We start from the raw sequence: 12,822 nt of genomic DNA, 5'->3' as shown, positions 1-12,822 counted from the left end.
TTTTTACTACATAAATGTAAGAAGGGTCTTACACTATGACACCATAGTGATGCATGAGAGAATATGTGTATTCTTATTCATATACATACATGAGCAAGCAGTCAATAAAAGAAAATTAGAATAAGGGACATGTTCCTATTTTAGCTGCAAATGGATAATTGATACGAAGGTCTATGATTTTACTTCCTCAAACCTGATGAATGAGTTGTAAGGATTTGATATCTTTCATTGAATACTCCTCAGTTCATTTTACAATGTCGCTTTTACTTTCCTATCCAGGTTCAGTAATTTTTCAACAAAGTTTTACATGATGCTCTCATCAGATAAATTTTAAAATATTAATTAACAGGCAAAGGCATAATATGGCTAAATAGTTACTTAGAAAACTGTCTTTAATAGCAGACACTAATAACTTAAAAACATCCTTGAGTGCAGCTTGACTTCAATTTTCTTGGCAATAATATGGAAGCCATTTGCCACTGCCTTTTTCTAAGACCTTCCAGTCTACCCTTTAGGGCTGGGATTTTCTAGTGGTTGCCCACCCAAATACTAATCAGCTTTTTTGACATTAGCCAAGTTTGGTGACATGCCACCATCTGTTTCAGCAAGCAATTACTAGATAATATTTATCTCAAAAGAAACTGTAAGTGGCTTTCCACTGGGCCTTATTCAGGGTTCAGTGCTGCAGAACATATCCAACAAATCATCTGGATAAAATAAAAAAATATGAATAATAAATATTCCTACTACTAAACAGATAGAGCATTCCATAACTGAATCCTACATCCTCTTTATTTTGTGCCTGAAGAGATGGAACTCTAAGCAAAACTTCACTCCCATACTCCAGCAGGGGAAATATAGAGGTGTTTGTTACATACACCGTTCTTTAAACATTTTTTTAAAAGAAAACTTTGCAATTTAAATTGTACCTAGAAACTAAATGGAAAGCCGGTGCTTTGAATGTCAGGGTAACTTTTGCCTAATATCTAGCACCAGTCATTTTTTGGACTATTGCATTTTGGAGAGCTGGAACTTTACACTGCTTTTAAAGACACACACACTTACATAGATTTAACTTTTGCCTCTTTGATTAATTGATGAGAAGTTGTTACACTGTAGTAACAGCTAACTAGTTAACTCTTGGAGTTCTCAGGTTTATGTTGGAGGATGGTGGCCCCTGGTTTATGGAAATACAATCTCATTTAGTCTGTTCTAAAGGCATAAAATAAATCCCAAAGCTTATAGATCGTATTTGTGAAGAAATTGTTTAAATATTGACAATCTAAGCTGCTTTTAAAATTTGGCTGGAAAACAAATAAATAGGCTTATACAACAATCAACTTTTTTACAGTGGAAGCATAATAAAATAATGTACAATTATGAAATCCAGGCTAATAATTCTCATAATATGCAATTATGAAATTCAGACTCATATATCTCTAAGGATAAACATTCATGGATCAAGATGTTCATAGATCATGAAGGATATGTATCTTTTTCCCCCCTCTGACTCAACATATGGTCATAGGAGCAATCAATAATTCAAATGCCACATACTGCTAAAACCAAAAATACTTTTAAATGTTTCAAAGAAATCAGCTAACTGCTGGTATTCTATGTAATTAAATCCTTATCACATAACTTTTAGATGCTACAAGAAAGGCTGGGGCAACTGGCATGTAGAGTAATATTCCTCACATGCAGTCTATTAGCAGAAAATAGGCAGGAAATGCCACAGCTAATATCTAGAAAGTCTAAAGCAAACCAGCTTGCCAATTACTTCACATTTACAAATCACACAAATAAAAGTGTGCAAATACATGACAAACGCTATTTCGTTAATAATTTGTTTAAGCTTTTTAATGACCCACCTGATTTTTCTCTACTAAAGTTATGCTTCTGAAAAAAAATGATTACCATTTGTTTATTGCATTTGTAATCCATCATTCCATCAAAGAATAGCACTCACCATGACTCATTACAGAAAGATTACATTTGTAATATATGTACATAGAAGTAACTCCAGCAGCAGCAGAAGGTACCCCCAACTGTGGCAACACAGAGAGAATGACTTCTTTTGCAATTTTAAAAGTCTGAATTGGCTCATAAGGGAGAATAAGATATTTCAAATAACCTGGGTCCAAGTCATACATAACTTCATAGATCATAACCAGCACTTTGACATGGGTCCAGGAATAGACTGCCAGCAGTGGAAGGGTTTTAAGAAGGGAGCTGCATATTCCTTTTAACCAGTTCTAGACATCAGTCTAGATGAAGCATTTTGGACTAGCTCTTTCCTGTTTCTGAGCCCTTTTCTCAGAATGTGTTACGGTAGTCCAAAAGGCCCTGTACCAAGGCTTGTGTCATCATGGCCAAATCTGACATCTCCAGGAATGCATAGAATTGCTCACCACCCTTAACTGTGCCAACACATTTCTGGACATCACAAAAGCCTAGGTAGCCAGGTTCATCAGTGAATCCGTGAGAACCCCCGGGCTCTGAGTGTTCACAGAAAAAATTACCCCATTCAGCACAACTTGAAGCACCTCTGTCTTCTCCTGATTATGTTTCTCCCAGCACAACCTTCTGAATCCTCACTCCAAGGACTCGTGTCTCATTGTTCTGCTCAGTCCACAAGCTTGATTCTACTGTACAAGCACAATTTAGGGACTGGCAACTTGGTCGTTAAGCGAAGCATCACTAAGTGAAACTGCAACTGTGCTTATGTTCTTACTTCAGCTTTCCTTTTCTTTACAGACCCGCAAAGGTTGTAAATGGGAGGATTGGTCTTAAAGTTACTTTTTCATCACTGTCATAACTATGAACAGTTGCTAAACAAGGACTACCTGTAATTGACACTGGCATATCAAAAATTATTATTGACACTGTAGACTGTTATCCTCTTCATATAATTCTGGTAATTTGTGAGAAATTGTGCTTTTAGTGCAGATATGAAACTAGGCATGAAGATCCAAGGAAGCATATATTTGAATACCCATGGATCAGAAAAAGAGGAGAGAGCTACTCTAGCTTGTGGGCTTCTCATTTTTGAGAGGATCTGGTCAGCCAAACAAATGTGTAGTTGGAGTTTTGGTGTGATCCAATGGTTTTTACACTCTTATTTCTCTTTTTACATAAAGGCTTCCTAACTTATACACACAAGCAACTGCTATTGCCTCTGGTAAAATATTCTGAAACAGTTCTACAGCTTCACTACTAGAACTTCGAATCCAGAGAACTATGGTATACTATAATAAATGGAGTAGTTGCTGGTGAATACTATTTTTTTTTAACAAAGAATGCCTACATAATTTGGAATTCAGATTTTAAAGTTTCCACTAACTTCTCATAATAGCCTTAGCATTAGGAGCCAAAATGGACAAGACCATCTATGGCATCAGCCCCACAAAGTCAACTGCAGCTGAGATCATAACACCCTACCATGATCTTAAATCATACCAGTCAACAGCACTGAGAAAAGAAGTACGATAGATAGATAGATAGATAGATAGATAGATAGATAGATAGATAGATAGGAAGTGGGGGGAAAAGAGGAAAGAAAAATCAAGGACTCCAGGAGTAACTGACAGTGTAGATACCTTACTGCATAATTCAGGGTTACAAAATAGATAAACTACATATCCAGATTTTATTTTTAACTATTTTACCATTCCCCCTCCATTCTTAAATTAATGTTTTAAAAGGAGACAGCAAATAAGTAACCTGTTAAAAAAATTTAACTTTTTACTATTCGTGAATAGTAGTTAAACCAATTGATAGGAAAAACATAAGGATATAATACAGTTAACCTTTTATCCAAAATATCTCATTTTACTATATTTAGACATTTGCTAGGCATAATAAGCCATTACGGTTTGAAAAAAAAATGTGCTGATTCCTATTTAAAAGGTAAGATTCTGTGTTTGTTTTTTTTAAATGAAGTTGCCACCAACTTCTTCCAATTTTTTTCCAAAACATTTGACTTGGACATTCTCTGTATTTTAATGATTTACAGAGATCTCCCATGTGTGCTTTTCTGTACTGCTTCTGTAGTTTGTAACCCTATATATGAAATGTTTTTTAGTTCAGACAATTAAACACTTTTTAAGGATAAAAAGGTGCATTCCAATTTGTTAAGTTCATTGTAATTTTTTAAAAATATGTCACTTAAATTTGGGGGGGGGGTGATATAAGGCCATTTCATTCATTACAACAAAGACTTGAGTCAATTTATAGTTCCTTATGTTATATCATAAATAACACAAACTTGCATATTCAGGTATAATCAACAAAAGTCTTATGGTGTCTTAAAGAAGAACAAATGTATCAAACATGTGTTTTTGTAGATTACAATTCTTCATCAGATACAAAGCAAAAATGTATGCAACAAATTGCTAATCCTTAAGCAAAAGCGGTCATGGAATTCTGCCAATTAGGAGACATTAGTTTTCCCTTCTACTTATACTTGTCTGACTTATGTGGCACATACCCATGCTCCCCAGCCTTTCCTCCTGATGCTATTTCTTCTTTTTATATTTGTCTTTTCCTAAGCTTTTATGATAGTTTTGTTTTCAGTCACTGGCATTTCATTACATGACTAAGTTATGTTTTAATACAGCAATGTTTATATTTTATTCATGGGAATGTGTTTAAAGCTACAGAACTTATACAATATTCTCCATGGGTTTTTCCCAGCTTAGTCTCAGGCAACAACAAATGCAGACTGGCTATTTTTCATCATGTGCCTAAATAATCCCACAATCTTTGATTGTGTGCTGTATTCAACAAGCTGTGTCTCCAAAGCAGCAACTGCATTTGAGGAAGACAAAATGCCACAGAATATAGATTTTGACCTTTATTTGATCCCACAATCATTTTGCAATTCTGTACTGCTTAAATTATATGATATCTAACAGAAACAATCAGGGGATTTATGTCTGGGGATAAATTAAACAAACAAACACTTATTTATTCAGAAATATTTACAAGTTGCCTTATCTCTAAGGAATTCTAAGCAGCTGTTTCAAAGCTGGACTAACCAAGATTCATCCTTCATCCTTTAAGAGAGATCATGCAGAAGTTTCATAACTTTGCAGATATCAGGTATTTCAGAGAAGTCATTGTGAACTCTTGTCAGAAAAAAAATTAAAAAGCACTTGTGAAACATAATCAAGAATTACCAAAAGAAACATGACAAGCAGCAAAATGACTGCTGTTACCTCAGTGTTCTCAAATCCCAAAGTTTGATGCCATCACCAATGGCAGTTGTTAAAAAAAGATTGTAAGCTTCATGTTGCTGGCAACTAAATGATGATCCCTGCAAGAAAAAAACAAACTTTTAAAATTACAGTGATCTATATGGTTTAGAAAATTCCACTGCACAGAAGAACATGTAACAATGCCCAGAGTGTTCACTGGCATGTCAACTTGTCTATATTTGCTTCTTGTGAAACATACCACATTATGTAAATATGTACTAAGAGCAAGTATATACCCATTACCTTTCAGGTAGGTCTCGATTAGTGCAGTTCATGAATCCCACAAAATGGTTGCATTATTTAAATTCTCACTATTCAAAGTGATATTTCTATGGAAAAATAGGTTATTGTAATTGGTTCCAGCTTGATGGAACTAGGCAATTAAATTTTTTAAATGTAATTTTTTTATACGTTTATTAATGAAATACTATGTAACAGTAAAAGAGGATAACCCCATATCCCAGGTATGCCTGCTGTCTCCTGTATTCTGCTGTAGTTCTTCAAAACGAGTCTCTTCTTTTTTGAGCTTTCCTCGAACGGAACCTTCCTTGCCTCCATTTTACACAATGATTAGTGTCTAAAACCCCAACGGCAACTGCACATGCACTAGCCTCTCACTAACTGAATTTTGGCTTGCATTAAACACAACCTGTATCAATTTATAAATTGCACTGAATCAAATTTCGCACTATTTAAACTCACACCAGTTGTGAGCTACCTGTAGTAGGAATAATACTTAGCAGATTAAAACAGACACTATGAAAGAAACATGTAACAAGAGAAAACCTATATAAAATAAGGTTCTCTTTTTCCCCATAAGTCCAGTACAGCAACAACTGTCAGTGACAACTGGGGTGCTTTCTCCAAAATTCGCAAGGGATCAGATTTTTCTTCAATCTAAATGTCACACAGCCATTTGGAGAACTGTTAAATCTAGCCTCTGTACTACTCTGTTTCTGCTCAATGATGGCTTGTATTATTACTGTGGTTTAGAATACATTTTATAAATCATAGTAGCACAATGAATTCCTATTGATTTTATTCGAAGTGCAATTCTAGGATGCAGAATACTATGATATTCAGTGGGGCCTGCTTCTACAGGAGAGCAACCTGAGAAATCAGTAGTAATCACAGCATGAAGTTCAATGAAGAAATAATTATATTTTTTTTTAAAAAACTGTTTTTGAGCCAAAGAAAGTAACTTTTTAAAACAGGTTCTTTTCCCAGATCAACCACTGTCTTAAGACTTTAAGATCAGTTGAGTTTGTCTTCCAGAAACCATTCTTTTGAGAACTGAGACTGGTTTTCATCAGCAAGATGAGTTAACTATGATTCTGGAATTATGAAAAGTTCATTTAGAGGAAGCTTTGGTCTCTTGTTTGGAGACAACAATGCTTTGCAGATAAATTGAAATAAACTTTTTCTAAGTAAGTTTCAAACTGTTTTAAAGTCTTATCTATTTAAGATAAACTTTTATTAGGTATTAACTGTTTTCTTATCTTTTTTTGATTAAAAAGCAGCATATAAATATTTGAAGTAGGTAAAATTAAGCAACCACTGGAAGACCCGAAAGTCCGGGTTAGGGGCAGATTGTCATGGAAAAATTCTGTCTATGTGGTTGTTAAGAGTTGACACCAACTTGATGGCATGTAATCAATCAATCAATTAATCAATAAAAATTAAGCACTATTTCAGCAGCCAAGCAATAACAGAAAAGAATTCAATATTAGACAGCTGATTGAAAAGTCCTGTAAGTACTCTAATACATATGGACTCTTTTAATGAGCTGAATGACATTTATTCATATTTACTAAACCTGAATATGGATTTAAATCATCAAAATAAATACATAAATACATAATATCAAGTAACGTCAATTTCACTAAAATATGTTTTGTATTTTTTTTTCTGGGGGGGACGTTGAATAATTCATATCAGTTTTGCTAAATGTTCAGTGCCTGGGGTTACTTCTAGCTAGACACTGAACTGTCAATATGTATCCATTTTTCAGAAATGCTGGCACGTAATTAGGAAATGTCCCAATTTTAAGTCAGTGGATATTCAACAGAGCATTAAATTGACTGCAGAAGGGATTATAATAATCTCATAGATTGACAATAGAATAAATATTTGAAATACATTCATTTTCAAATGTATGTAACTAACCAGGGACATTTGACATAAAACAATGTAAATCACAATAAACAAATTTACCTCACACCTAAATGTTAAATCTGTTCTATAAGGAAATTCAGTTAAAATGACCAGAGAGGTGTATAAAAATCCAGCAGCAGAAAAAATTAGTACCACACAATTAAGCAGCTTGGAATTTGTTTTCAGAAAGCCAAGTAAAGAGAAGACAAGCTTTTGAAGCTACAAAACATGGACAACATGGACAACACAGAATATACTTATATTTTCATCAGCACTTGGCATTTTGAAATCTAAAACAAGATTTAATATTTATTTTAAATACTTATAATTTTGAGGTAAACAGTTTTTATTTCCTTATTAATAACATTTCATTCTGGATGTTTTCATCATTAAAAATAAGGCCAAAATAGGGAGTGTTGCTGTTATTGTTTTGAAGAAAAGGCAGAAAGGCAAATTAATTATAATTTATCAGAAGAGTCATCACCCACCTCTCATTTATGTGCTTTTCCCACTAATGAAGTCAGCCAAAATAGTATCTTTAGCAGACTTTGCAAAATATTGCTGTTAAATGCATTAAGTGCCAAATTAGCTGTACACATATAACATCCCTAGCACAAGGCCATTATATTATATTTTTTCTTTCAATATATTTTGAATGTGATAACAGGCATAAGATTAGAGGGGTCTGCAATCAGTTTCTCGGATTCTCTCCGTATTTAAGTCCAGTAAATAAGCAGAGATAAGTATATGTCTTTCAGACACACTGTATGACTGCATGCCAAATGGTCAATTCTATTATCATGTTCTCATTCATCAAGCAATTTTGCTCCTCCAATCAAGTATTTGCCCAGGCTAGAAAGTCAATAGCAGTAAGTGGTTTTAACACTTCAGAAAATATAATCCCCTACATTAGCATTTGGTTTAACAACAGCTAGGTAAAATACAAGCTGCTGCTTCATTACTTCAGTAAGCAGCAGATACTGGTGGTTTTCTTCCTAAGTACCTAAAGCTATTGCTGATTCCTACATTCCCTATTGCAGCATAAGATAATATTTCACCTGGAGGCCACTTTCAGGACAATAAAGCTCTGGTTTTATCTCTGAAGATGACTCAGTGTTCAATTTGATTAACAGCCAATATGACATACGTAAACATTAGCAAATTTATAGTGTATGCTTTTGTTTATTGCAAGACCTTAGCTTTAGTAATGTCCAGCAGCTATAAACATGTATTATTTTACAAAAAAAAAAAAAAATCGGAAATACTTAGAATAAGCATCAGCACTAAGAGCCCAAGGATACCCATGATATCTCTAGAGAACACTGTTGTCCCAAACCCGTGTCTGGAATGCTTTAATCTGGATTTTTGTATTGAGCAGAGGGTTGAACTTGATGACCTAAAAGGTTACTTCCAATTTTATGATTCCATGAGATCTCACAAAATCTTGTATGACAATGCCAAATTTGTCAACAGATTTTGACATTTGCTTGACATCTCAAGACTTCACTTTTTTGCATGAAAACAGGGAAAGTAAGGTCACTGAAATCTTAGGAGCTTTAACGATCTCCTAAGATTTTAGTTCCTCTTTTTTTAAAAAATGTACAAGTTTCTGGGCCATCATGTAAGATCATGTAAGGGCACAGGGCATCTACAAAGCCTGTCAATCCCTTGTTAAAATGAGGTCAACATGAAATGGGTTTTAAACAATACAATTTAGCAGGACATCTGAGATGAATTGCCAATAATCACTTGCATTCAAAAGAAACTGGAATGTTTTGAGGTCTAGGGATGATCAAAAAGCATCCAAGAAACATAGTTTTGGAAGTATATTTATTACAGAATTTTATTATAGACACTGGGTACCCTTGTGGCTAATGCTGGGCTTAGAAATGAGAACACTGGATTTATAATTCTACTCAGGCTTGCTGGATACTATTAAAAATGTCATTGTCTCTCATCCAAGTTCTGATTCAAAGGTCAATATGTAGCGCAATGGACAGTAGGATGTCTCATTAACTTTATTAGCCAAAGAGCCAGGCACAGGAATCTATGTGGTTGTTCTTTCTGAAGGTTCTGGCATCCTGAACAGTATCTCACTAGAGGTTCATAAGGGTAGCATTTCAGTCAAATCCAAATATAACGTGAATCTAAGAAAAGCTTTGAAATCCAAGGCTTTGAAACGGAGATGAGCACCGCCCCCTAGAGTCGGACACGACTGGACTTTACGTCAAGGGAAACCTTTACCTTTACCTTTAAGAAAAGCATATTTCCTATTTTTATTAAACAGCAATCCATTAGCATTATTCTGCTACTATTCTACCAGAAGAACAGATTATTCAATCCCATACTATAATCTGCTTCAGAAGATTACAGGACCCTTCAGTGACGATTTGGGGTGCACATGGGGAATGGGGCAAGAAGAGAGGTATGAAGTGCCACTATGTAAGTAGAATATGTGCTCTTAAAACAGGATGATGTCCTTAATCTTCCACTACCACTGAATTTAATACCAAACACTGAATATTCACACTAGATTAATAAACCTTAATGGGTATGAGAGATGACAAGGAGGCTGGGAAAGGAAACAAAGAGAAAGCAACAGACAAGTCAGTTGACAATTTATCTCATAGATGGCAACACAGCCCAGGTGGTGAAAAATCTGGGCAAAAGTTTCATGAAGTATTCAAAGAGACTCCATCTTAATTAACTCACTATAAACGAGGCTGGGAAATTTCACTTACAGTTTCCAAGTTTCTGCATTTACCAGAGATGAACATTAAAAATACCTTCCTGAAATCTGTGTGTATGTTGCTTCCTTGGTCTGGCCAGCTGTGTGGGGGTTGAAATTGGGCTTGAAATAACAGCAATATACCATAGAAAAAAGGTTAACTAACTGTATAGTAACTAAATCTTCAAGTAAGTCTGTGTCCTTTATACAAGTCAACATTATAAGGCTTAAGAATGCATTCTTAAGAATGCACAGTCATTGTTTTAAGAACAAAATATTTTTGGATATCATATGTAGCAATAGCATAACAGAAAAAAAAACAGCATAATGCATACAGCATTAACAATTTTTAAGGCTAACAATCTGATAATTTTGTTGGCAGAGTGCTAGAAAGCCTTTGGCCCAGGAGAGATCAGAAAAGTCACACACCAGGCATTTCTATAAAAATAATTTTATTTACAGAAAGCAAACATATTTAAAGGCTATTTGCTGAGAGGAGAGATTTCTCTCAGCTGCATATTCTCTGCAAGCCTACACAGAAGGGAAACTGAAACTAAAACAAGTCCAGGCAAGTTCCTCCCTTAGGCAATGTAACCATTAACACGTGAAAAGGGGACAATTAAATTCAACCTCTTCACCCAGCCAAATGATTAGTTACCATAGTAACCTTAATCTGTAGTAGAAAACATATTAACAAATTTTATATAAGAATGTATATTATATAAATAATACCATTCCATTTAGACCTCTTATATAATAGCATGTGCATCTGGTGGATTCCACCTTCATTTTCTACCTCTAACAGCATCTCTCCCCAACACCTTTTCTTCTAAAGGTATTTATTGCTGAATGAAGCCATGGTGTTTTACCACCAGAATTTCACTGTAAAGCTTGAACATATGTTGAAAAGATTGATTTAGGATTGTAATCTTCCATTTTTCATAAAAACAAATCCAATTTTATTCCCCGTGTGGATGTATGTTCACAAATTTCAAAGTGAGCTCTGCTTAACTAACTTGAAGTCATTCTGCTGACAGGGGGGAAAAAACAGAAGAAAGGGCCAACATATAACAAATAATATAGTAAAGTTTAGTACAGTTAAGTGTTGTAACAGACTGGTCTTGTAAAACAACATAAAAAAACTGTGCTAAAGTCATTCTGAGGAACTGTTTTAATGCCACAACAGAAAAGGTATTCAGGATGGATGGATGTCTGCAGCCTAACTAATGAGCTTAACAGCATAGTAGGGATAAATGATAACATCCCAATGTGCCTGTATTCCTTAAATTATTGGCACATTCCACCAAAGCAACTTAGAGTGTAAGATAGTGTCTTTAGCCTAAGATTAAAAGATTTAGTTGATAAGCAACCAAATTTAATATTTCATCCCTATGATTTCTAATCCAAGGTTCCGTTGATGCTCTTAGGCATATCAGTCCAATATTAAGAGGCTGTTTTTTAAAAAAATGTTAATAGAGCAGTCTCTTCCACTTTCTAAAACACTTATATCAGAATCCCCCACATTGTACTGTTTACTGGGACAAGTACAGTTAATCCGTATCATGTTATTTCGTATTCAATCTCCTTCTGATATGAGGGTTTCTGTGAATTGATTCATTTGACTCAGTACCATGTATTTATTTCCATTTCAGAAATTAAATTAAATAAATTAATCCTCTAGTTTGCAGAGGACTATAGTTTACAAAAAGAAGACCACAATAGTGGTGCTGTGATGATGAAGGTATGAAATCTTGTGAAAAAATGCATAATCTTTTAAAATAGTTGTATTTAATGTCTGTCCCAATAATCACCTTAAAATTAATATCCTAAAGGAAAAGAATACAATTTTATCAATTGTGGAACAGCCACTGACAAAACCTGGAGCAAAGAAAAGATTTGCTCAGCTACTTTTAAAGACTGAGATGAAGAATAAGGAAAAGGCTAGTGTCTAAAGCAGTGTTTCTCAACCTTGGCAACTTTAAGATGTGTGGACTTCAACTCCCAGAATTCCCCAGTCAGCATGCTGGCTGGGGAATTCTGGGAGTTGAAGTCCACACGTCTTAAAGTTGCCAAGGTTGAGAAACACTGGTCTAAAGTGACAAATTCCATATAGTTAAAGACTTTGTCTGCAACACAAGAAGAAGGCAGCGTAGATTCTGGAGCACTGATACACTACCAATATCAGATAGCAGACCAGCATATTCTATACAGGAGAAGCTCTTACAAATTCTAGCAAAGCAGCTAAAGTGAATCACACTATACTAGATTTTTGAATTAGTCAAGGAGGGTGCCGAGGAGAAGGTCTCATCTCCCATCTTGAATTGTATATTTTATATTTGTATTTATATGTATTTGTATTTATAGTTATATTGAACTGTTTTTAGTAATTTGTCATTTTTATTATCTGTAAGCCACCCAGAGTCGTTATACGCGAGATGGGCGGTAGACAAATTAAATAATAAATAAATAAAATGTTGCTCAGACTATAATAGACAAGAATTAGGCAGCTTTTTCATTAGAAAAAGGTACTTGCAAATGTTGCAACCTAGCCTCTCAACAATCAAAGGCTAATTTAGACAATATATCAAACCATATGTTTTGCTAATATACGTATTTAAGAAGTCACATTATAGTCTGAACTTCTGCTCTACAAAAGACAAAATCATGCTTCAGAACTGTTTA

The 12,822-nt window shown here is 34.6% G+C and overlaps 1 protein-coding gene across 1 annotated transcript in view; it reads right to left on the bottom strand.

Annotated features, from left to right (window-relative positions):
- The window catches only part of WDR27 (WD repeat domain 27), a 68,473-nt gene that overhangs the window by 27,383 nt on the left and 28,268 nt on the right, over positions 1-12,822 (bottom strand). Inside the window, exon 21 of the mRNA XM_063290451.1 lies at positions 5,220-5,317. Within this exon, the coding sequence (XP_063146521.1) occupies positions 5,220-5,317 (98 nt within the window). The remainder of the gene's footprint in view (positions 1-5,219; positions 5,318-12,822) is intronic.

Source organism: Candoia aspera, chromosome 1, assembly GCF_035149785.1.
Source record: "Candoia aspera isolate rCanAsp1 chromosome 1, rCanAsp1.hap2, whole genome shotgun sequence".
NCBI classification, from domain to species: Eukaryota; Metazoa; Chordata; class Lepidosauria; order Squamata; family Boidae; genus Candoia; species Candoia aspera.
The sequence above is the reverse complement of the archived record's forward strand: the minus strand, read 5'-3'. Positions and strand labels throughout refer to the sequence as shown.